Source organism: Camelus ferus, chromosome 22 (genome assembly GCF_009834535.1).
Source record: "Camelus ferus isolate YT-003-E chromosome 22, BCGSAC_Cfer_1.0, whole genome shotgun sequence".
In the NCBI taxonomy this organism is placed as follows: domain Eukaryota; kingdom Metazoa; phylum Chordata; class Mammalia; order Artiodactyla; family Camelidae; genus Camelus; species Camelus ferus.
In genome coordinates, this window is record NC_045717.1 from 2,614,001 (window position 1) to 2,639,759 (window position 25,759).

General features: G+C 55.9%; 1 protein-coding gene across 1 annotated transcript in view; it reads left to right on the forward strand.

Annotated features, from left to right (window-relative positions):
- The window catches only part of COL23A1 (collagen type XXIII alpha 1 chain), a 301,597-nt gene that overhangs the window by 258,054 nt on the left and 17,784 nt on the right, over positions 1-25,759 (forward strand). Inside the window, 6 exon segments of the mRNA XM_032464925.1 lie at positions 17,630-17,656; positions 19,024-19,050; positions 20,256-20,282; positions 23,545-23,661; positions 24,453-24,488; positions 24,914-24,940. Of these exon segments, the coding sequence (XP_032320816.1) occupies positions 17,630-17,656; positions 19,024-19,050; positions 20,256-20,282; positions 23,545-23,661; positions 24,453-24,488; positions 24,914-24,940 (261 nt within the window).

The following is a 25,759-nucleotide window of genomic DNA, read 5'->3' on the forward strand; positions in this document are numbered from 1 at the left end:
TTGGCTGTGTGGTCTCGGGCAGGGTCCTCGGCCCCTCGGAACCTGGGGAGATCGCACCTACAGAGTTGGAGGCTTAAATGGAGTGAGGAGAGAGACATTATGGCAGAGCCCACGTACGGCCCTGTGATACTCTCCCTCTCAAAGCCCCGAGGAGAGGGCGGACAGGCTTAGGAAATCATTCTGAGCCACCAACACACAGTGGCAGCATTTGGAAAGGAAAATGGCTTTGAGAACGGTCAGTTTTAGAGAAAGTTTTTTTTTTTTTTCCGTTTCTTTCTGCAATTTGGTAAACTTCGAGACCGGCCTCAGGGAGGTGTTTTTTTTTTCTTTCCTTTGTGCTAAAAACATGTTACTTCCTAAAAGGAAGTAAAAGCAAGAAGAGAGTCAGGCAGGGTGGTTGTGGTTCTGGATTAATCCAGGGCAGCCCCTCCTCTGAGGAGACCAGCTGAAACCAGGTCCATATGTGGACCCAGCAGAGTGGTGGGGGGACAGGGGCATAGGGACCAAGCACATCTGTGGGGCAGGTTGTGGGCTGAAAGGGGCCCGCGGCCACCTTGTCCGCAGCCTCCCGGTGCAGCAACCGGCCTGTCCTTCGGGCTGTAAGGGTTCATGGATAGCTCTCTGCTGATGACAAAAAAGGCATGTTTATGATTAAAAAAAAAAAAAAAACTTCCCAAAATAGAGAAAAGCACAAAAAAGGAGACAAACAATCATCCATGACCCTACCACCCACAGATAAGTCTTCTCAGTGTTTTGGTGTTTGTTCTTCCCAAATGTTTTATGTGTGAGTTTGTTTTTATAGTTATTGTTCTAAAAATGGGATCACCGTGGACAATCTTTTTTTGTGGCCTCGGTTTTCACTTAACAGAGCATGAGATTTCTCGACATCATAAAGAATTCGTGTAGCTACGTAGTCTTTTATCAGATATGTCATCTGTTTAACTCGTCTCCACGTCCTAATATTTGTATTGACAATCCCTCACCCTTGTAGTCAACATCCTGGGAATAAATCTAGGCTTATTTCCACAATTATCTCCTTAGAATAAATGTCTAGAAGTTGAATGTCTGGCCCAAAGGGTTTGCACATGTTCAAGGCTTTCGATGTGTGCTGCCAAATTGCCCTCCTGGGTGCTGCGCTAACTTCCATCCCCACCAACAGCACACGCATGCTACATGTTTCCCCAAGCCCTGCCCAGCCATGGGTATTATACTTTTAAATCTATGCCGGTATGATAAGGTAAAAATCTACGGATGGATGGATGGATCTTGTTTTAATTTAGGGTATGTTTTCATTGGAAGTGCAGTCTTCAGAGATTATATAAACTAGTTTTCATAAAGTTTGTGTGATCCTCACTGCCCTCTGGTGATAGCACTTGGAATTGCAGGTATAGCGTTGAAAGAAGAAATCACCAGCCCTTGAGAGCTTTCAGATCTCAGTTGGTCCAGGGGCAGTAGACATCATGGAATCAGCAGCACAAGGGGCATTTTGAGCTCAGAACATTTTGAGTCCAAGGTGGGACCTGCAGGAACCCTGGGCACATCACTCTTGCATGTGAGGGTAGTAAGCAGCATTTATGTTTATAAAGTGATTTTACCATCTCATAAATAGGCTTGGTTCTGCTCAACAAATCCAGAAGGATAGCACAAAGAGAATCAGACCCAGTTGCAGTCTTTGGGGAGCTGTGGAGGAGAGAGACCAACAGCCAATTTGCCATGAGATCGCGAGGGAGGAACAACTAAGGGTCACTGTGACCTTCTTAGAGGTCTCTTATCACAAACTCTTGTTTCCTTTCCAAATTGTGGCTTCTGTCTGAGACAGAAAGTCTTGCCTCTCACGCAAGCTACAGTCTTGCCTACCCCTTGACTTTTGCACAGAAAACATTAGACTCATTATCTCTGCCTTATAACATCAAACCCTCACCTTTCCCTCTTTTCTGGTTTTTGGACTTTTTGAAATCTCAACATTGAGCTTTAGCGACTTTCTGGTTTGTTTTACACCTTCAGAAGACAATTCAAACATTTTTTGGAAAATGTGTTTTTGGTAAGTCTTCCAGGGCTTAATATTTCTGTGTATTTGAATGTCTGAGGAGAGTGTTAGGTCGTGAGGCCAGAGGCACATCGAGATGATGAAACCCTGCGAGGACTACCAGTGCAGAGGCCCTGGGGTCCACCGGGGGGCTTGCCACCGTGGAAACACCATCAATCATTGTGTCTGTGCCAGAGGCTTTTCTGGGCCTTTGGACCAGCACCAAACAAGAGAGACAAGGCTTTTGTCTGTGGTGAGGAGGAGAGAAACAACCAAGAAAATGAACCAACAAGACAGCTTCAAACTGAAATGTGCTAGACTGAGAAGAAAGCAGGGGATGTGATGAGGGGTCTGGCTGGGCGGATGGGTGGGTCTAATTTGGATTAAATAATCAGAGGGCTCTTGGGGAAGATGACATTTGAGCTGAGACTTAAATGATGAAAAGATGCCGCAATCTTGGAGGGAAAGAAAATCAGTGCTCCTGGCAGAGGACAAAGGAAGTGCATGGGTCATGAGGCTGGAGCCGCATCGTGCATCCGGGGTACATGCGAGGCTGGTGCGGCTGGAGTGGGCCAGCGAGGGGCTGGAAACGGTAGAAGGGGAGGCTGGGGAAGTCTCCGGGACTGCCTGGAGTAGACTCCTGTGGGCCATGGTGAGAGGCTGACCCAGGCAGGAGGCCAAGGAAACTTGGCTCTGTGTTACCGAAACCACTCGTCCCCAGAGACAGGCTGCCTTGCCAGGGCCTGGGCGATTCCCCCTCCCGAGGGAACCAGAGAAAGAACTGTCCGCTCCGTCCCCCGGAAGCCTTTCCAACGTGCCAGGGGCCAAGCGCCCAGACTCAGTGCTTGCTGGGGGCTTACGCCCCCACGGCCCCGGGGGGGTCGGCGATCTCAGCCCTGCTAGACAGAGGAGGAAGCGGGGCTCAGAGGCTGATGGGACTTGGCCGAGACACAAGGGCCACCCGCCTGGCAAAGCCCAGACTAGCACCCAGGCTCACAAACCAGCCACCCTGTCAGTAAGCAGGCTGCAGCAACAGCCTGGGCACAGACTGGCCGGGCGTCAGCAGGAGGGTCTTTCTCCTCTCACCACCCAGAGGGACAGATATTTGGAGTGAATATTCTGTTTCTCCTCCTCATCCCGATTTTGACCTGGCGCTGGAGCTCTCTCCCCATTTCACCACCCCCCACCATTATCAAATTAAAACCCTGGGAGAGGGAGGGTGTAGCTCAGGGGTAGAGTGCATGCTTAGCATGCCAGAGGCTCTGGGTTCAATCCCCAGTCCCTCCAAATAAATAAATAAATACCTCCCCCCTAAAAAACCCCCAAACAATCAAACCTGCTTTCCTTAAAGAAGAAGAAGAAGAAGAAGGAGAGAAACTCAGGTCTAACTGAAACAAAGAAGTCGATTTCTCCATCCGCCCTCTTTCCTGTTCCTCAGCCATACTCCGTGTCATAGTGATCATGAGAAATTAGGAAGAAAAACATCCCCCTCTGACGAAATGTCCGACTGCATTTCCCTGGCCAGTCCTGTCCTTGTCAGGGTGCAGCTGAGTGAAGCAGGGCATGGCCAGGGGACCACAGCCATGACCCAGCCCTTCCCCACCCCCTGCCCGCAGCAGCCACTCAGCCCTTCTGGTTCTGTGTCCACGTTTGCAAAGTGCCAGGCTTGGCCTGGGTGAGAACGGTGGGGATCGGATCTGTGCAGCCCTTCGCTGTTTCAAAGGACATCCTATCCCTGGACATGATGATTTGTGTCCATTTTGTGGATTGAAAAACTGAAGCTGAGCGTGGCTGTGCCCCTTTTACGGATCTCACCAGAGCAAACACGCGGGGCCTGGCTTCCCCCTAAAGACTCCCTAGACCCCACACGGTGAGACCCTCCCACATAGAGATCCTTGTGGCACCAGTGGGTAGGGCGGTCAGGCACCCGGCAGGGCCTTGGGCCCCACGGAGGAAGGAGAGGCTAAGTCTGCTTGGGACCAGGGGAGGCCTCATAGAAGGACAATGGGGGTGTGTCTTGAGGGATGAGTAGGAGTTTGGCAGGAGGACAAGATGGGAAGGCATATTCCACCAACACAGGCACAATAAAAGCGGCAGAGGGAGAGATGTGGTCCCATGTGCCCCGGGGACAGTGACTGAGGGAGGGCAGGGAAAGGTGGGAAGATGACGCTGAGTGGGCCCCCCACCCACCCACCCAGAAGGGTGTGGCCAGATGTATATATTGGAAAGGCCTCCCTGGTTGCAGGGCAGAGACTGGAGGAAGGGGGTCCAGGTGGGAGGCGGCTACAATCATTTCAGGCGGCTGAACCAAGAACGTCCCAGAAAGAATGGAGTGAAAGGGGGCAGACTGGACAAATGAGGGCTGGCGGGAGCTGCCGACCGGCTCTGACAGGTGAGGGGCCAGAACCGGAACTCCTCACGCTTGGCAGCACCCAGGTCCCCAGGCACCATCTGGTTGAGACCCCCCCGGGTGTGGGTGAGGGGAGACAAGAGCTGCTCACAGACTCAGTCGTGGGGGCATCGACAGCCTGGGCCCGGGGGACAGCATAAGCTCTGAGCTGAAATGTGGGCTAGGAGACGGGGCCTCTGCCTGGGACCAATTTTGAAATGAATAACTCAGTTAGACTGTTTGGAATTAATCAAGTGAACAAAAAAGACCACAGGGCACCGCGCATTCATATGCTTTTTTGCACTCTCGGAGTTCAAAAACAGCTTTGATTGTAAAAATGTAATTAGTTAAACGATTCATCTGTAATATCCCCAATTCATCTGTTTTTAGATTTCAACATCCTACGTCTCATTTTCATCCCATTCTCATCGGACCCCTGCAGAGCTGCTCTGCGGTCCCCCAGATCCCGGGTGGAACGGGGATGGGATCAAAGTGGATTTCCCGAGCCCCTGCTAATGGCCCCCAGATTGGAACCTCGGGGGACCACAGCGAGACCCAAGGGAAACGGCCACCGAGCTGGCCTTTCCTCTCTCCCTCCCCAGGGTCTCTCAGAAGCCCATCACAGGTGCTCCTTGGCCAGGCCTTGGGCCCATGTTCCTCGAGGGTCACATGTGGGGCAGCCAAAGGGCAGGAGGGCCGAGCTGCTGCTCCTCTGCCCAGTTCCCATGATGCCCACTTACCCTCGGTAGCTGTTTGCATGCTCCAGGCAGTGGCCGGGGAGACCCGGCCCCAGATACGAGCCTCTCTGGAGGCTCCCTCTCCCCGTGTCCAGCCCCGGGAGGGCTCTCAGCAGGGACAGCCCGGGGGGAGCCAGCAGGGTTTGTCCTGCCCTTTCCGGGTGTGCCTGTGGCTACGTCTTTGCGGAGTGGTGCCTTCCACACGGGTAGATGGCTCTTTCCACTTCCCCAGGCAGCCAATCACCCTGTCCGGGCAAGGAAGAGCGTGTTCTCAGCCCTGCACCAGGCCACTGGGGCAGACTCGGGGCCTCCGAGTAAACAGACTTGAGAGAAAGCCGTTATTTGGGGTATGAAACAGGACCACCCAGAGTCTCCTGAAATCAGGGGCTGGCCCCCTGTCCTGCCCACACGGTGGGCAGTGAGTGGGCTTTGGGGCTCCGTAGACAAAAGCCCTGGCACTCAGGTGTACAGACTGGGTTCAGTGGGTGGCAGGTCCTGTGACAGCCAGCCACCCCAGCAGGAAGAGCCTTGGGGTGAAGGCCCCTCTCTGGCCAGTGTCCAGTGCCCGGCGCCCAGGCTGTGGCCCAGGGCAGGGGTCCACTGGCGCCCTCAGCAGGTCAAGGGCGCCCCCTAGTGCTCCCAGGCCAGGCACCGGGGCCAGCAGGAAATGGACATTGATTCACAGAAGAGTTCACTTGACAGTTGGTTCATTCAAGTATTTACTGTGTTCTCGCTATGCATGTGGCACTTGTTTGGCATTTGGGATACAGATAGTGGGAAATACACCCAGGAAAGAGAATCACAGTTCAGCACCAAGAAAACACAGGTTGCTGCAGAGTGTCTGTTACCCAGGCCCAGGCTGCGGCGGTGTCGGGGCGCCGCCCAAAGGAAGGGAGGTGTGAGCCAAGGTTGGAAAAGACCAAGTGGGGAGCGGCCGGGGGAATGTCCAGAGAGAGGGTGCACCCAAGACAGGCCGGGCTGGTGAGGGAATAGGAGGGGGGCCCCTGAGCGCCCAGCTTCATTGAGCGAGGTGGCTGCCTCTCCAAGGGCCACAAGGTGGAGGGAGCTTGCAGTGGCCTCCTACCTGGGAAGGGCCAGGCTTGAACTAAAGCTTGGCAAACCCATCAGGCTGCCCAGGAAGCAGTGAGTTCCCTGTCACTGAAGGTGTGCAAGCCAGGGCTTTCAGGAAGGGCGTCTAGGGAGAGACTGGCCCCAGTGGGTCATCTTCCCTACAAGGGCAGGTCCTTCCACCACCGAGGCCTCTCTTTTGGCCTCCTCAATGGGACAGGATGGCACAGCCCGGCTTGAGGGGCCGGGGGAGGGGGCACGTCAAAGATTCACAGACATCCCTCAGAGCCAGGCCTCTGGGGGACACTGGAGCCTCAGGATCCGTCAGTGCGGGGAGGGAGGCATCAGGAAGACAGAGCAGCGGGTCAGTAACAGGATTTTCTCAGTGCGGGACGAGGGGGAGTTGAGGAAGGCTTCTCAGAGGTGACATGTGAGTCTGGAAGGAGGCCCGTGGAGACAGAGGAGGGGTCCTTGTCTACCAGGCCAAGGGGCACTGCAGCTCTGCCCTGAGGATGGGGTGAGGCTGTGACAGGTGCCGCTAAAGCCAGAGGGGGGTGGGGAGATGGGAATGGTGCGGGGTTTAGGCACAAGATTCAAGCTGGGGTCCCAAGCCAAGCTGGCCATGCCTGGCCTCTCCAAGCTTCCATTTCATCATCTGTGAAGTGGAGGTAATAACGGTTCTTGACTGACAGGGCCGTGCTCAGGGTCAGTGATGTCCAGATGAGAAGGTAAAGGTGTGTGTCTTTGAGCTCCTCACCATTTCCTGGATTCTTACCCCTAAACTGGCGCAGCGCATTACAGTCACACTCATTCAATCCCCAGGTGCCAACCTCCACGCTGGAGCCATTCCATCCACACCATGCTCACTTTCCAGAGGAGGAAGCAGGCTCCAGAGAAGTTAAGCAGCTCGCTCCAAGGTCTTCAGGGTAGGGCCGTGGCAGTCAGGGCAACCCCTGCTCTCCTCGCTGGGTAGGAAGGATGGGTATGTGGAGACTGGAGGCAGGGAGGCTGGTGGAGGCTGGTCCAGGAGAGAGGCCAACTCCTAGGCAGGGGTGGGTGGGGGACTGGACTTGGACATGGTTTGGAGAGATGGTTCAGAGCTAGAATTGCAGGCTCACAAGCTCCCTGATACCCCACAAGCCAGGTGAGGAAATAGGGGGCTGGCTGGGTGCAGGAGAGCGGAGGAAACAGTTGAGCTTGGGCTGAACTAGGGGGGCACGTGCCCCATCTAAAGGTGGCGCCGCAGCTCCGCCCAGGCAGGTGGACCATTAGCACATCTTCCAACATGTCAAGAAAAACTGGAAACACAAATTCTATACAAAGTCTTTGGATTCTTAAAGATTCCAACCAATCCATTACGAGTGGGTGACAATTGTGTCATCCAAGGAAACCAAAGAGGGCCCACACCAAAGCCCAGGGTTTCAGAGAGGCTAGAGATTCAAACGTGAGTGAGGCTGGGAGGAAGCAGGGAAGCGGCCCTGCAGACTGAGGCTGAAGGCCAGAGGGCAGATCAGGTGTACAGCCCAGGGCATCAGGGGTCCCTGCAGAGTGCCTCCATGTCTGCTGCAAGGCGCGTGGTTCCAGCCACACTGGGATGGTCACCCCTCTGGTCCATCCTGCTAGATTTTCACCCCAGCGGAGGCCGCCACCAAGATGGGTGCCCCAGCCTGTCTGCTCTTTCTTTCGCCTTCCATCAGACCAGCCCCACCTGGCTGAGCTGGAGACGCCGGGCCAGAGGCAGCTCTCAGGCAGACAAGTCCGACTCACGGATCCACCTTCCATCCTCCCACACCCAGTGGGAGTCAGGCCGGTTACTCCCCTTCACCCCACCCACCCAGGAACAATTTCTCCTGATACCTGACAAGGTCATCATGTAACAGGCCAGTGTGTAACTGAAGCAGGTATTTGGGGATCGGTTCAAAGGCATGGCACCACCTCTTCTAGCCATGATGTATAAGGACACACAGGCGATTGCTTCCAGCGCACGCAGGGGAGTCACCGAGCATGCCCTCCCCGCAGAATAGAAGCCAGCTGGCCTCACAGAGTTGCAGAGCTCAAAGAGATCCAGATATTTTCTTGGCCAAGGGTTACAAACCTAGATGCCCCCTCCAGAGCTGGCAGGTGGCCTCAATGGGGCAGCGGGGCCAGGTGTGAGGCCACAGGGTGGGGTGGAGCCTGTGGCTGGGGGCGGTGCTAAAGGAGCCGTGGCCCCAAAGTGTGAGATCTGCAGTTTTTCACAGAAAGTCCGTACTCCAGATGTTTATGTGAAACATCACAGTTTTTAAATGACGCAAACTCATTCGGTTAGTTTTGGTTTTTCAGTTTTGTTTTGTTTTGTTTTTAAACTGCGTGGACCAAACCAAACCAAGCCTGGCTCCCGGCCAGCCCCGCCCTGGCCCAGCCCTTTGCTGTACAGACGTGGAGTGGGAGGGGGCAGCGGGGGCGGGCCGAGGAGTCAGGGCAGGGCAGGGCAGGGCAGGGCAGGCCTCCCCGCCTGCACAGAACCCCCCCACAGCTGGCTGTGACCGCAGGGCCCACTCTACAGGGAGCCCCAGATCCAGAGGAGGGGCTCCCCAGGAGGAGTCATGTGCCACCACCAAGGCCCCTGCTGCAGCCAGGCTGGACATAAGAAGTGGGGGTCCTTTCTTCCCTTACCCTCGGGGGGAATTCGAGTCTGGGAAATTGCTCAGCCGGAGCAGTCTCGCTGTGGCCCACATGTGTGCAAACGGCCTGGCCTGAGAAACCAGAACCACATGGTGCTGACCTGCCCTGGGGGGCTGCCCACCCACCCCCTTGCCCATGGGGCAGCGTAATGAGAGAGCCTTCACGCAGGAATGTACACGACCCAGGCTGGGACCCCGGCCCCCCAGAGCCTTGTAATTTGATGAATTGTCAACATCTGGGCCATAATTACTGGGCCCTGGACTGATAATCCTGGTAAGCCCCCTCATCCACGGGGTCCCGGCCTCGTGCATTTTGAGGCCTCCATTCCCCAACGGGGGCCATCAGCATTAATTACTTCCAGAAAGCAAGACAGTCACCCAGCTCCGGCCGGTCTGAGCGTTGACTCCTGTCATCACCCAAACACGGCCAGTGTATTGATTTCGTTCAGTTCAACGGATATTCTCGCCAATTGTGGGAGGCTTGAGCCACAGCTAACAGGGAGGGGCAGAGCCAGCCCCGCGCGGAGGGGACAGAGGGGACGGTCCCTTGGAGGCTTCTTCCCTGGTGGACATTGAAAAGCTCCAGGGATGACGTCACCATACTCCACGGGCCCCAATTTACTTCCCCGAGAAACCTCCCCTGCTTTGCCATTCTGGTTAATATTTCTCAAAAGATGACTCTCGTCGAAATGCTGCTTAGGAAATACTCAACGGTGGGGAGGGAAGGAGGGAGCAAACCCACAAAGGTAAGAGATGCCGGCGGTGGTCCAGCGGGGAGTCCCACCGCCTGCTGCTCTGAAGTCCCTCTCAGCGCGGCTCGCCTCTGGCGTGTGCTGTGCGCTGGCCAGCAGGGTCGCACGTCTGGGGTTGGCCTGGGGGAGGAGACAGAGGGGACCGAGCAGGGACCCATGTTGAACTCGTCATTTGATAGAATGGCCTGATCGCTGTTTTACAGGTGAGGCAGCCGAGTCTCTGGGCTGCTCGGGACCCTGCGTGAGGCCAAGGGCTGGGTCAGCACGGCAGGGGGCGGGCGGCGGGTGAGGGGGGCTCTCCCTCCACCTGGCCTGCCCTTCACGCTGTGCAGGGCTTTGTTTGCTCCCACACGCCCTGGAGCTCCGCCGATCTGCACTGGGAAGGAGTGATTCAAAGCAGAACTCAGGCTTGTAAACAGCTGTGGGGCTTCAAGGAGGGCAGAAGGCGTTGAAAACCTCTGGTGAATTCCATGGCTTTGATCAGGCAGGGGAGGGAGCCTGCAGGAACCGAGCGCCTCTGGGCACAGTGCTGGGGCGTCTGACCCTCAGGATACCCGGTGTGTGGAAGCTGTGGCTCAGAGAGGGGACTGGAGCCCAGGCAAGGCCCAAGGCCTGCCTTCACTCCATGAAGCTGCCTCGTGGGCTGCCTGGTGTCCTTCCTTCCACTCTTCTGGTGGGAGGTGCAGGGAGACAAGCAGCTGGAGCAGCTGATGCTCGGGGAAACGGAGGGCTGCCTTGATGGGACAAGACCCTCTGCCACCAAGGCCATGCCTCCACCCAGTCTGGGGCTCTGCTCTTCCAGATGGCCCGGCTCCCCAAAACGGCTCCATCCTGCTCCAAACCAGCTTGTTATCAGCTGGGACACTCAGCCTGGACACTGTCCTGCCTTGGTCCAAGCCTGACTGCTCCCCTCAATCCAGGTTTGTCCTTGGCTCTCTCTGACCAGCCCCTGGCCCTTCCCCAGGCTGTTTCTCCTCCTCTCTGAGCACCCAGAGCCAGGCTTGGGCCTCCCTCCACCCATGGAAATGCCTGCTTCATAGATGGTCACTCAGCCAGAGTAGCTGTTTTGCTAAGACTCAGCCAGGCCCTGAGACAAGGGGCCCAGTGCGGCTGGGAGCCTTGCCCTCCTGGAGAGCCACAGGCAAAATGATGGCTCAGGCAAGTCTTGCACAGGGTGTAAGCCAGCCCTTCTGAAACTTACTTGGCTGTGGAACTCCCTTCCCCAGGCGAGCCTGTTAACACACTGTAGGACAGTGTTCCATGGACAATGGTTTGGAAAGGCATTACATAGAGTAACTGCGGGCAGGACCCTCCCTCTAGGGTTCACAGACCAGAGCCCAGCCTCCCGCAGGATAAGACGGATCAAAACCGTGCCCCCAAGCTGGGCATGTCCATGTGACTCCAATGCCAGGCTGTTTCTTTCCCCTGCCCCACCCCCTCTGCGAGTCCCCTCCTCAGTGACTCCCAGTGACCACGGGTAAACCAGCAGCCTCTCCAAGGGTCAGCTGTTGCCTCAGACAGAGAACTCAGGGGCCTGGGCACAGCCTTCTTACCTCGGTGTCATCAGAGATGAGCCCAGAGCCACCTCCATATCCCAAGGCCATGGCTGTGGGCTGGCTCCTTCCCCGAGGCCAGGTCAGCACCCTCTGCTCTCTAAATACTTACACCTTGGGGCTCTGTGTTTGCCAGGGGAACGTTATTGGCATCACATCCAACCATGCACAGCTCCAATCTTGGGTTCCTGGGGAATCGGAGATGACTCTCCTTCAGCCCCGCAGTCGGCGTCTCCCAGATCGCTGCTCTTAACGTGCCCTCTGCCTTTATTCAGAAACTACAAGCTTTAGTCACTTCTTCAAAACTCCAAGTCCTGGGAGCCGAGAGCTCTGTGATCCCAAAGTCAGGTAGGGCCCTAGGTGCGAAGTGGGTTTCCTGCCGCTTCTGGGGCTTCTCACAGACCAGAAAGAGGCCTTGGGGACCAAGGCTGCACCGTCGATGACCCACCAGGGACAATCTCAGAGTTGGCAGAGGGGAGCACCCCTCCCAGGAGGCAGGGGGCCCACGATCATGCTCAGGAGGGAGCATCTGAGGTCTGGCCGTCAGAGCGCATTTAGAGAGAGCTGGTGGCACTGAGGTTCTCCCTCTGGGCTCAAAGCCAAGGGAACATCCCGGGCTCCCTTCTACAGCGGCACCTACTGCTCTGCGTGCTCGCGTCAACTAGAACTGGGCCTGGGGACTCAGTGACGGACCAGAGCAGCCCAGCCCTGGGAGGGACTGAATCAGGACAGTGACCCGCCTGGGGCACCAGGCCAGGGGGTCTGGACGTCATCCTTCAGGAGTGAGGCTCCTCAGAGGGGCTCAAGCTGGAGAGCAGTGTGGTCAGATTTGCATTCTAGAAAGTTCTCCAGGGCAGTGTCTGGGAGAGACTACAGGTGTTGGTCCCGGGAGGGTTGTGGAAATGATGCTCAGAATCTCACGTGCATGGTGGGACCTTCGTGGAACCCAGAGTGAGGAGGGCTGACTATGATGTGCGTCACAGGGACGAGATTCTCCCACAACCCATGGGCAGATGGACCCGCAGATGTGTATTGTTCAGCCCATACAGGGCTTTGAAAATAAGAAAGGCAGGGATCTGCATGTGCTTCTGTGGTGTGGACTGCTATCTGAAAATGCTGGTGTCAGCACTCCCCCACCCACTTCTGGTGGAAGAACTGGGGGCATGTGGGTGGCGCTTACTTTGTCTCCTGAAGTTTGTATGTTTCACTGAGTGAACATAACAAGGCAAGGAGGCCCATCTCCCTGTTACAGATGACAAGGCCCAGGGTCACCAGCTGGTACTTGGGTAAGCCAGGATTTGATCCTAGGTGTGTCTGAATCCAGAGGCTGCCTCGTCTAACCCCTCCACGTGCCTCCTAGAGGTCAACTATAGGACTGTTCTCCCGAAGGATGGAGACCCAGATGTGCAGCAGGCTGTCTGGACGGATGCTGCTGCTCCCTGGGGGGGGGGGGGCTCCCAAAAGAGAGGCCATTTGAACTGGGTCTTGAAGAATGAGTAGGCATTCTCCAGGTAGAGGCAGGACACTGTACAGTGGAAGTGAGATGGGAAAACCCAGCTTGGGTCCAGGAAACAGTGTGAGGGTTGACAGTGCACAGGGTCTCAGGAGGCACCAGGTATGCAAGTGAGACCACTGGAGCAGCTCTTTCTGAATCCCAAGGGCTGGCAGGGACCCAAGGGTATGGCAGAGTTTAGGGGAAAACAGGAGTGAAGCCCAGGCACGAACAGCCCTGCTAGGGAGAACTGGTGATAAGGAGGCTGAGGCTCAGAGAGGTTGACTGGATCTCTCAGGGTCACACAGCAAGTGTGTCTGTCTGAACCAGCACTCTCTCTGTTAGAGGTTCAAAGTGAAAGAGGGTCCAGAGAACCCTTCCCTGGGGAGGGTCTGCTCAGTGAGGGAGACAGATGTACAAGGACTCCTGGAAGGAAGGCAAAGCCTGTGAGCCTTCTTCCCAGGTTCCCTGGACGGCCATCTGCCACTCCTGCTACCCTGTGCTGCAGGAGAAGAGCAGTGCATGGAGAGGGGGTCCTGGTTCAGCCTGGGACAATCCCGCTGACTCAGCTGCCTCTGTAGGAGGGGTCATGGCCCCTGCCTCCCAGGGCTGTGGTGAGGGCAGATGCCATGGCGGATATGGAGGACTGAGTCCAGACATTTTATTTTGCTCCCCTAAACTGCATTTATTGGGCAAGGTTACTCCCACGTCTGCAACTGTGTCCTGGCCTTTGTCAGGGGCGCCTTGAGCTCATCACGCGGTCCAGGTCCTGAGACCAGCTCCCATCCCCAGCTGCCGCCAGTGACTTGGCCATGAGGCCACTGTGCCCTCCCTCCTGGTGTACGAAGAAAAGAGAGCTTTATTTGGTTCTAAGCTGCACCTTTGTCTCTTTTTTTTTTTTTTTCTCTTGTGATGAGGACTTTTAAGATCTACTCTCTTAGCAACTTTCAAATATGCAATACAGTACTGTTGCCTTTAGTCACCAGGCTGCACATACATCCCCAGGACTCGTTCATCTTATAACTAGAAGGTTGTACCTGTTGACCCTTTCATCCATTTCACCCCCAGTCACCCCCGCCCCCCGCCACCTCTGGCAACCTCTAATCTGTTCTCTGTATCTATGAGAGCTTGGTGGGTTTTTTTCTTTTTGCTTTGTTTTGTTTTAGATTCCACATGTAAGTGAGACCATACGGTATTTGTCTTTCTCTGTCTGACTTTTTTACCTAACATAATGCACCTCGATGTCCATGCATGTTGTTGCAAGTGGCAAGATTTCATTCTTTTTTATAGCTGAATAATATTCCATTGTGTGTATATGGGTGTCTATGTGTATATATCTTCTTTATCCATTGGTGGACACTTAGCTTGTTTCTATGTCTTGGTTATTATAAACAATGCTGCAATGAACACGGGTTTGCTGGTATCTTTTTGAATTATTGTTTTCATTTTCTTTGGATATACACCCAGAAATGGGATTGCTGGATCATATGGTAGTTCTGTTTTTAATTATTTGAGGAACTTCTGTACTATTTTCCATAGTGGCTGCACAATTTACATTCCCATCAACAGCACACAAAGGATCCCTTTTCTCCACATCCTCGCCAACACTTGTTATTTCTTGGAAAGGAAAGAGTTTTATACATTTCTAAGCTGCATCGTTGTCTCTTTTTCATTTCCATCTGCATTATGGCTTTTTTTCCTTAACTTTTTTTTTTTTTAATGGAGATACTGGGGATTGAAGCCAGGACCCAGAGCATGCTAAGCACGCGCTCTACCACTGAGCTATACCCTTCCCCCCATCACGGCTTTTTTAATCCATGCAGATTAGAGAGGGGCAGAGTTTGCACTGTGTTTGGGCTCAGGTCAGCAGGAAATACAGACACATGCAGGGCCTGGTCACAGAGTCTGTGGTGGCAGCCACGCTGGACAAGGTAACGGGGGAGTGCCGTGGGCAGGCGCGATCCAGTGGGCAATGGCATGGAGCAGGGAAGGTTTGAACTCTGAGGCATGTGAAGGGGGACTAGAGGGGAGAGAGTGGCCAAGGGCCAGGTGAGACCGCTGCAGGGGCCTGAGTGCAGAGAGGACACAGAACTGAAGTGCCTGCCGTCTGCCGTCCGGGCTCCAGCCTCCTCCTCTTCTGGCTGCATGTGGGGCAAGGTCTTCCCTCACTGGGCCTCAGTTTCCTCCCCTATAAGACGGGGATGATAACACCTGCCTTATGCAGGGCTTCTGTTGTGATTCAGTAGAGGGGGCCACCAACAGCCCCCAGGATGGGACTGGGTTCTGTGTGTTGTGGCAGCTGAGAGGGCTGGGCCCAGGTGAGGGGTCCAAGGTAGAGATGCCCAGAGGGGCGTGGCCCTGAGGAGGCTTAGCAGGGCCTGAGCATGAGGGGTGGAGCTCGGGCAGCTCCTGGTGAGTCGCAGATGACAGGGACAGAATGCACCTGTGACCGTGACCCCCCCAGGGCCTGGACCCCCAAGACCTTGAAATGGCCCTGCCCCCACCTCTCCTGGGATCCCCAGCTGCCCCCAGGCCATCACCCTGACCTCCAGACCCTCGGCCAACTGTGAAGTGGGTGGCCAGAAGCACTTAAGGGACCAATTTTCAGAATTTCTGTGGTTTCCTGCCTGGAGTGAGGCCGTTTGCGAGGGCACCAAGGAGCGGCCGCCCTCATGGCATCTGGGGAATCGGCAGATGGCTGTCTGCCAGACAGCCTGGAGATCCAGCCAGGAAAATTGGCCATTTGCTGCTGGACCCAGAGGGCAGGCTCGCCAGTTCCTAGGTTGTGTCCAGGACTGTGGAAGAAGAGACCGCCTCAACCAGGGGCCAAGAAAAGCTTCTTGGAGCCGGAGTGTGTCTCCGAGAATGAGTCACTCTCACTGGTTGGAGGAGGCAGGGAATGACATTCCAAGCAGAGGGAACAGCCCATGCAAAGGCGTGAAAATGGGAAAGAAGTCTCAGAGCTTGAGGAGACCAGACACATGGGTCATCTAACTACCGCTGGCCCCTGGCCACAGAGGACCCTGACGCTGGGCCAGGGGTGCAGCCATAGCAGTGGAACCGCAGGGACAAACTGTGCACGGTTGTGAGACCAGGGTTGGGGGTTGATGCTGAGGCCAAACTGCCCCTCTGCCGGCAGGCCCCCTGCACACTCCCTCCTCCCTGCCTTTGCTGGGCTGTTCTCTCTGCCCATCGTGCCCTCCCCATGACACATCCGCAGATGTTACTTCCTCAGGGTAGTGCTCCCTCATCTTTTCCAGCCCCTCCCAAAGCTGGACAGGCCCTCGTCCTGCAGATACCCTTGTCTGTCCCCTCTCTTCACTTTCCATGTCGTATGATATGTATGTGTGCACGGTTCATCTTCCTGGCTGCCTTCCCTTGGCCTGACCCAGCACTCATTTCCTGGCACACGCTCTGTGCCAGGTCTCCTTCGGGCCCTGGAGGCGCAGGAATCAGACCCTTCCCTAGGTCTCCTGGAAGATTCATGTAGACCACACGTGAACAATACACTGTGTCACACGTGACAGTTAGGAAATGTGCTGGGCGCGGGGACAGACAGCCTGCCTCTGGGAAATGGAGGAGCCTGGAAGGGTTTGTGGAAGAGGAGGTAATGGAGCTGAAGATGGCGTCCAAATGCAAGGAGGGTGTGCCAGGCAGGCAGGCAGTGTGTGCAAAAGCTCAGGAAAGTAGACCTGCCGAGGACATTTGCTGAGGTCAAGAGTGAAGTGCATGTGGGGATGAGGGGGCAGTGGTGGGGGGCAGGACAAGGGTTGGCATAGACCAGATGGACCCATTCCATGGCCCCCCTGTTGGATTCCTCCAGACCCCAGAAGGAGGTGGAGCTCAGCAAGGCTTTGTTAGATGGGTGGACAGGTAGAGGGGCCCAGTAGGGGCTGCTGTGCAGTGGTAACTGGCCATCAATAGACACCACAGAGGCCCCAGCTCTCTGGACCCACGCTTGTGTTATTTGGCTTCTGTCAGCCTTGGCTTTTGCCTGCAAAGGCCACAGCGATGCTGGAAGCCAAAGGAGCTTTCAGGATTGTTCCAGTTATGTCTTAGTCAGTTCAGGCCACTCTAAGAAAGTATTGTTGTGGCTTATTAACCACAGAAATCTCTCTCCACCGTCTGGAGGCTGGAGGTCTGAGATTGAGGAGAGTGTGGTTGAGTCCTGGTGAGAACCCTCTTCCAGGGTTGCAGACGGCTGACTTCTCACTGTGTCCTCACACAGAGAGCAAGCTAGAGAGCCCTCTGAGGTCTGTTTTATGAGGGCACTAATCTCATTCACAAGGGCCCCACCCTCATGACCTCATCACCTCCCAGAAGCCCCACCTCCACACATCATCACATCGGGGGTTAGCTTTCAACACATGAATCTGAGGGGACACATTCAGCCCCTAACAAGTTACAAGTGACAGAAACTCAACTCAAACTGGCTTAAGGAAAAAAATGTATTTGCTGACAAACCAGAAGTGTGCAGGGGTAGTTTCAGCTTCAAGCCCTTCGCCTGCCTTCCTCTCTGCCTCTCAGCCCTGCCTTCCTCTCTGCTGGCTCTTTCTCAAGCCATGCGGTGCCCCTAGGAGCTCCAGGCTTAGCCCCGTCAGGAGAAAGGGGCCCTCTTTCTTCTGAAGCTGCACCCTTCACAGCCCCCGGCACAGCACTCACCCCTGGCCGGCTCACCGTGGCCGAGGGAGTGTGGTCAGGCGCCCAAGCCCTGCGGGGTGGATGAGGGTGGCTTTAGAGAAGAAATAGGCTGTGTTATCAGAGAGGGGGTTCTGGGCAACAAACAGCACAGAGATGCCCCCCGCCCTGCATCCATGTGAGATGCGCCCAGACCACGGGCTCAGGGCAGGCTTTGGTCTCTTGTCACTCAGTAGTGCCTCTGGGTCATAAAACACAGAAGGAATGCCTTCCCCTTGTGTAACCTCTGCTCTTTCTCTCTCATTTTCCAGGGGCCACTGGGTCTGGATGGCAAACCCGTAAGTGATAGCAGGGCAGGTTTGGTGGTCCTGGGGTGGGGTCCTGCCCCTAGGGTTGGAAATGACCGTGGACGCCAGAGAGATGAGCCACTGAGAACCTGGTTGAGCACAGAGAGAAGCTATTTGACCATCAGACTTGAGTTCAAATCCAGCTCCACCACCTGCTGGTTGTGCGACCTTGGGGAGGCCTCTTCAGCTCCTGAGCCTGAGGCATATTAACTCTCCCCACAGGGAGGCCGGGATGCAGAGAACTGTGGACAGCACTGTCCCTGGTGCCCAGTCAGCCCTCAAAACGTACGAGCCCCTCCTAGCAGGCCCCAGGCATGACGCGTCCCTCCATTCAGTCTCAGGAGTTAGATGGTGGGCGTCAGGCTGAAGAGTTCTCAGCACCTGGGCCAGGAGCGTGTGGTCCACGGCCATCCTCAGCAGAATGAATGAGACGCACAGAGAGACAGCATAATAAAATTAACGATTGGAGATGGATGGATGGATGGATGGATGGATGGATGGACAGTCAAGTGAGTTAATGAATCAGTAACTGTACAGACAGTAGGATGCATGGAAAAGTAGATGAGTTAGTGGATGATCAAATGCATGAAGGTTGAGCAGACAAATGAGTGAAGAAATGAGTGAATGGAACAAGTGACTGAAGAGCTGAATGACGTGTGCATTAGTAAAGATGGAAGAAAATTACCAACTCCCTAAATGGATGAGTTGTTGAATGAATGGGTGAGCGACTCCATTACTAGCTGAAGGGACACATGGATGGTTTGGGATGGAGGCCAGTGATCAGGTCAGTCCCTGACCAAGAGTGTGAACGCCAAGCTGTCCCACCCCAGCCTGGCCCCACCCTGGGATCTCTGAGCTCCACAGTCGGTGCCTTTTGGCCTGATCCTCTTCCCTAGAAATCCTGGTAACTTGGCAAGACTGAAAGAGACACATTTCCCTGCAGCCAGAGAGAGATGGCAGCCACCGTGGCCTGCAGGGAGCCAGCCCCGCATTCACACCCCGTCAGGCTCCGAGGGGGGTGACCTCCCCACTGGCACCTGGGCATCGCGGGTGCTGAGCAGAGAGGGCTCTGTTCTCTTGGGGGAATGACTAGCACATGTGCCCCTGTCCAGAGAGGATGCCAGTGACTGCCCTGGCCCCGTCTCCCTCGTGGTGAGGATGGAGGTGCAGAGCTTTCTTGGGGTCAGCAGAGCACCCCTCCTAAGGGCTAACAGGCACGTGTGTTTTTTCAGTCGGCCGCCCACGGCTCTACTCAGCCTCACAGGCCCTTCTGCCCTCACAGCCTCGGGGAAGCGAGAAGGGGGGCCAGCCTCGTCCTCCTCACTCACTCCTCTTCTGTCTCTACCTTCCTTCTCCAGGGACTTCCAGGCCCCAAAGGGGAAAAGGTAAGCGATGCTGGCGGCTATCCAGACACAGTAAGCTGATCAAGGAGGCCAGAAACCTGCCTCCAAACCCCGGTTCCAGAATGTGGCCTTGGGCAACTCACATCCCCTCCTGGAGCCTCAGTTTCCCCATCTGTAAAGTGGGGCTAGTCGTGCCTCCCTCCTAAAGTGGTTACAAAGCTTACATTTGACAATTTAAAGTACTTGGAGGGTTGGATCTGAGTTCTCCTGGCACCGGAGTGTAACAAAACTCAAAGCACAGTCTACCCAGAATGACGGGTTTCCAAAAGAATCAATCCTGAAACAGGGAGGGTGCCAGGAAAGCCCAGGGGTTGAACAGGGACCACTGATACCTTTCTTTATGAGGAACCTCTCCAAGGAAAGACTGAGAGAGCTGGCCCTGCGGTCTTTGCAGCCCTGGGTGTGGCAGGACCCACGGGCACTTCTGAGGCATGGCAGGGCATGGCTGGGCTGGGCCACCCCCAACCCCGACTGCGATGTGGCCCTCATAGGTCAGAGGTCAGGCACTTGTAGGTCAGTACGGCCAGGGTTCCACTCCACCATCAGGGCTGAGCACAACACAGGATCCGGTGTTCAGAGCCTCGGGTTTACATTCCGGCTCCCCCATCAACTGTGTGGCCTTCAGAAAGTTGCCCAGCTCTGTGGGCCTCAGTGTCTCCTTCTGTAAGGCAGAAGCAGAGTCACATGGGAAAAACTGCACGAGGTCGTGGTCTGAGGGTACTTCGTAGATGATGAGACACTCGTGCTGCTGGCCGGCAGTGGTCACCTTCCCGCCCGTCTGGCTAATGCCACCAAGTCATAGAAATGATTAAGGCAGGGGCGTTGAAACCAGAGAGAAACTTGGCATCTATTGCTATATAACATACTGCCCCAAAACTTGGTGACTTAAAACTGTGCATCAGTTACCATCCCTCACTCTTCTGCTCCGCTGTGTCTGGGGGCTGGCAACAGATAACAGACCACCCGGCTCCCAGCCCTGGACCTGCTAGCTCTGTGGCCTTGGGCAACTTACTTAGCTTCTCTGTGCCTCAGTTTCCTCATTGGAAATGGAGATGATATAGAGCCTGTGTGCTGTTTTTATTGGAATGCAGTGAGGCCGTGAACGTGAAGCACTGAGCTTCATGTTCCATACATGTGAGGAAGTAATACAAATGGCCGTAATGGGTTTCCCTGTTTTTTGTCCCTAGGGTGCACCAGGAGACTTCGGCCCCCGGGTGAGAACTGAGCACCCTCCTTCCACCCCGCGTGGTTTGTTTTATATCATTATAAGGCATACCTAGTGTTTCTTCTGGGTCCCTATGCTTATCACAGAAAGAGGTGCCCAGCCTCCCCACTCCCCGCCGTGGTCTGTCTCGCTGCCCGTTTTCATTTAAATGAAAGTGAAGGCCCCAGGCACCTTGATTTGGTCGAGGCTGCTGTCCCCTGCAAAGAGGAGGGTCTCTGGCAGACATCCCAGTCACCCTCATCACCGTAGATGGGCAGACAGTGGGGCTGGCCCAGCCCAGGCTGGAGACTGACCCTCTTGAGGGCACTGGCCCCAGGAAGAGGGGAGACTGTGGTTGGAGCCAGCAGCCCTGAGCCCAGAGTTCAGCTCTGCCACTTACCAGCCAAGTGACCTGGAATGAGTCACTTCCTCGTAAGACTCGGTTTCTCCCACTGGGAGTGGGGGTAACAGCCCTTACTCCAAGCTACCGAGGTAAAGATGCGTGGCAGTCATGACAGTGGGCACCCAGCACCCCGAGTGCAAACAGATCAGAGTCTCTGCCCCCTGGGCCCAGGGACCCAGAATTGCCTTGTGCCGAGCCAGGGGTCTCCTCGATGGAGGCTGAAGCAGCGTGGAGAACCCCTGCGGTGGAGCCACAAAGCCGGTCTTGGTAATTGATGCAGCTGTTGGTGGGAGCTCAGCTGGGGGTGCCCACACGTGGGTCTCTGGGCGCCTCGGGCCTCTCTCATCCTGGCAGGGGGTTCCCAAAGGGATGTCCCAGAGGGCAGCATTCCAAGAGGCAGGAGGCCGGAACCGCCAGGCTGGTTAAGAGCTGTCTCCGAAACAGACACAGCCTCACGTCCACTGCATTCTGCCCGTCACACCAGTCACAGGGCCCACTCGGAGTCAGGAGGGTGGAGACAGACTCTGGCTCTTGAAGACTGCAGGGTCCCTGCAGAGGAGCCGGTGGGGTGGAACCAAGCACGGCAGCCGTCCCTGGAATACGTGGTCCTCCAGTGACCAAGCTGCCTCTCCGCAGGCTGGGCTAAGTGGCTTTGCCTCCGTAAAGTAGCCTGGTGGTTTCTAAATCACCCTCCTGCCTTTCTCACCACACACCTGTTTGCTGACCAGATGGTTTTCCCGAGGCTCAACCCGGGCTTTATAAGTAGAGACCATCACGTGTACGGTCGCCACGTCCTCAAGGTAGACTGGCCGAGTGGCGGGTCCCGGCTCCTGGTGTGCGTGCTCCCCGCGACTCACCCCGCCTTCCCAGGGCGAGACCTCAGCCAGCCAGTCCCGGCGGGGAGAGTAGGAGGAGGCTGGCCCGCCTCGCCCCCGAGGAACTCAGGGGAAGACCCTCTGGGACCTGCTCAAGTATCCACACCCATCTTCTGCTTTGATAAGGAGAGGCCAGGCCAGTGGTTCCCAAAGGAGCAGCAGTGGGTAGGGTATCTGATACGGTGTAAAATGAGACAGGAATTACCCACCACCCACGCCACACCGGCTGGGTGACTGAACCAAACCCAGTTCTCTTTACTTTTGGCTGGAGTTCTATCCTCTCGGTCAGGACACTGGCTGAGTCAGACTGATCAGAAGATACACGCGGTGGACACTGAGCGCTTCTGTTAATTTTTTAATTGGGAAAACAAGCTATGTCTTAGGGGCAGTTGTCCAGAGAGGCGAGTTCTCTTATCACGGGGCCCATGGATGAAAAAAAGTGTCTAAAAGAGACCACTTGCCTCCGTGGCCAGAGGAGCCGCTCCCTTTCCAAGCTCTGTAGTCATGAGGAAATGACTACCCTCTCAGAGCCCCGGCCGCTCCATCTGTAAAATGGGACAGTAGCTGTGCCCGGCCAGCTGGTCACAGGGGCGGGCGAGGTAACCTCCAGGAGGCCTCGCCCGTCCGCGCTGGGCACAGAGCATGGTCCTGATCTGCAAAAGGCTCCTTCCTTTCTTGGTGACAGGAAGGTTGGGAGCCGCTGGCACTGAGAGCCAGGCATACCCCATTCCTGTGCCCGTGCTGGGTGGGCACCCCTGGGGCAACGGGAAGTGTGAGTGGCACTGTGGTCTCCCCTTGTGGGTGGGGCCACAAGGTGAGGGCTCTGGCTGCCTGAGGTCTGAGCCAGTACTAACGTGGCCCGAGGGTCAGGGATTCTGTGCTGCATGAGAGACTGTGTGGCCCTTTGGGTACCCCCCACCGACCATCCCTTTTTTTGAGATAATCATAGACTCACATGCAGTTGTAATAAATAACACTCCATGTACCCTTCACCCAGGCTCCCCCCGGGGCAACATCTTGCAGCTCGGTAGTGCAATCTCACGTCCAGGAAACTGACATTGATGTGATCCAACAGCCTGCTTCCAGTTTCACCTATTTCACCCATTTGCGTGTCTACTTAGTTCCATGCAATTTTACACCTCGAGATTCTTGCCACCACCACACGCAGACCCCTCCTGCTGCCCTTTTATAGCTACAGTCCCCTCCCTCCCTGCCCCGCTCCGTGACCCCTGGCCACCGCTAAGCTGTGCTCCATCGCTACGAAATTCGCACTCTGGGACTCTTGTGTAGATGCAGTCATCCGGTATGGAACCTTTTGAGACCCGCTTTCTTCCCTCAGCATAATTGTCTCGAGATGCATCCAGGTTGCTGCATGTGTCAACGCTTTTTTCCTTTTATTTCTGGCTGAGCTGTGTTCTGTGATATGGATGTAGCCCAGCTGGTTGACCATTCACCACTGAAGGACACTTGAATTGTTTCCAGTTTGGGGGGCTATTATGAATAAAGCCGCTGTGGACATCCATGCATGGGTTTTTGTGTGAACCCGTTTCTCCTCGGGAACGAATGCCCGAGAGCGCACCTCCACCACTTAGTAAAACAGGAGCTGGCCAACCAGGAAGGTCTTTCAGGAGGTGCGCAGTCCCTGTCCCAGCAGGAAGGGGCCTGGGTGGGCACTGGTGCCTTGTCCACTGCCAGTGTGCCCCATCTCTCACCTCGACACCATAGCTGGGCTTCGGGCACTGGAGCTGGAGAGGTGGCACCTGCCATGGACAGTTCAAGGCCCTGTTGGCCTCTCTTGCTGACGTATAGGGACTTGTCCGTTCATGTGACCACCAAGAAGTGACAAGAGGCCCAACGAGAAAGCCCTCTCCTGGGAGCCTGCTGAGGGCGGGGAAGGGGAAGGCATGTGGCCGTGCATCTGAGGAGGCCTCCCTCTGGAGGCCAGGCCCCCTTCCCCTCACCCGCAGGGTCACGCTGGGCCCCGCCTCTTTCAGGGAGACCAAGGGCAGGAAGGAGCCGCTGGTCCTCCAGGGCCTCCTGGACCCCCTGGGGCCCGGGGCCCTCCTGGAGACACCGGGAAAGACGGCCCCAGGGGAGCACCAGGCCCCATGGTAAGAGAGGGCATGGACCTGGTTCTGAACCCACCAAAACCCCAAACCCTGATCCCGGAGCTAGCCCCAACCCCAGCCCTATCCCTAGTCCAGACCCAGCCCCAACCCAGACTCTAACTCCAATCAAACCTTAAATCTGACACTAACCAGACCCCTAACCCAATTTAGACCTTGCACTGTAACCCCAGGTGGATTCATAGACCCGAACCCCAACCTTGGTTGTACTCTCAGTCCCAGTCCTGACCCTGAGACCGTATGTGGCTAATTTCTCTGCAAATCTCTACCAACCTCTTTCCCCCGATCCCTCCCTCTCTCTCCCTCGTGTCTGTTTCTCTCTGTGTCTCTTTTTCTCTTTTTTTCTTTCCCCTTCTCTTTCTCCCCAGTGATAACTAAGCTTCAGTTGTCCTCCCCTGGTCCTAATCCAAACTCTGGAGGCCAGACCTCATTGAACTACCCCTTTCTGTAACCCTGATGTGGGTTACAGGGACGGCAAGCTGTCCTTCCCCCCCAGTGCAGAGCTGGCACCTCCACCAGACTACCACCGGGGTCCACTGTCAGGGCAGCCCCCCAATTGGCTCACCCATTCCTTGTCACATTGGGCACTAACTCCCTGAGCCTCAACGTTCTCATCTGTGAAGTGGGAACAATGAAACCCCCTTCTCAGAGGTTTGGTGAGGCTGGAATGAGGGAATGTACTTGCAGCCCCATCCCAGGGTCTGGCAGGAGATGCGGGCTCAGTCAGCCGTGCAGTCCCCGCCTCCCCTCATTGCTTTCTTCTCATGCCCCCTCAGGGTCCCAAAGGAGAAGCTGGACAAGACGGCGAGACGGTCAGTATCCAGGGCATTTCAGAGGCCTGGGCTGGCAGGACTGTAGCTGCTGGCCTGGAAGCCCCCTCCCACACACACCCACACTGGGGTTGTACGTGTGGCTGTCCACACTGCTGTCCACGTGCACAAACCTGCACTCTTGTCCCCACCAGCAGTGGGGCACGGACTGGACCAGGACCCCAGCCCCGGCAGAATTCTCACAGCCCCACATCCCTGGGAGGGAGTCTGCAGTCCACTGTCACTGCTTGAGATCTAATGCAGATTTCCATCCGAGACACATGAATGGGCGACCCAGCTGGGTTCCAGCAACAGCCCTGCCTGCTCTCTGGGACTTGTCATCTTTTACAATGATAAGGATGATAAGGAAGACAGCCCAGGAGCAGCCTCCAGAATCACATTTAACACCCTCTCTTTTCTCGTTCCAGGGCCCGAGTGGACCCCCAGGGCCCCAGGTAAGTGCTCCTCACTCCTGGTCTCAGGCCTGGGGGGGGGGGTGCTGGCTCCCTCCCCCCAACACTTTCCCTCTCCCACCCCCTCCTTGAAGCCAAAGCCACAGGGTTAGGAGATGGAGCTCCAAGTTCCATGACCTTGGGCAAGTGACTTCATCTCTCTGGGCCTCAGTTTACTCATCTATCAAATGGGAGCATGACAGGCCTTTCCTGCCTTGCCTTCATACCAGGTTGTGAGGACTGAATAGTAAAACAACGTTAGCTTTTGCAGCCCTCTCCAGATGTCAGCTCTTTTCTTCACTCCTGGAGCAGCGCCTGCCGGGGTAGAAAAGGCCATGGTTCTCCCTGAAGGAGCCAGATCCCTGGACGGAGCAAGAGGGAAGGGTGGGAGAGAAACCCCCTTTAGTGAGCACCTGCCAGGAGCCAGGGGCCTTCAGTACTTTCTCTCTAATCTCGCAACCACCCCCTCCGACACTGGGGGCGTCCCAGCCCCGCTTTCAGGAGCAGCAACTTACCCAGGGTCACTCAGCTTGGGAGGGACCACGTCAGAGTGGAATCCTGGACTGTCAGCCCCACCACCTATTCACATCTCTCTGCGAGGCTCGGGGTCTCTGGGCTGGGAGGGGTGTGCCTGGTGTCTGAGTGGCTATGACCTCTCTCTAGCATCCCCACGGTCTCCCCCTCAGGGTGGGCCTGATGTTCCTGGAAAGAAGGTGAGGGGCCTTGGAGGAGCTTCTTGGTGGGGATGTGGGAAGTGGCTGGGGGGAAAGACCAGGGCTGGGCACGGCAGGACCAGGCCCGGGACCTCACCGTGCGTGGCTG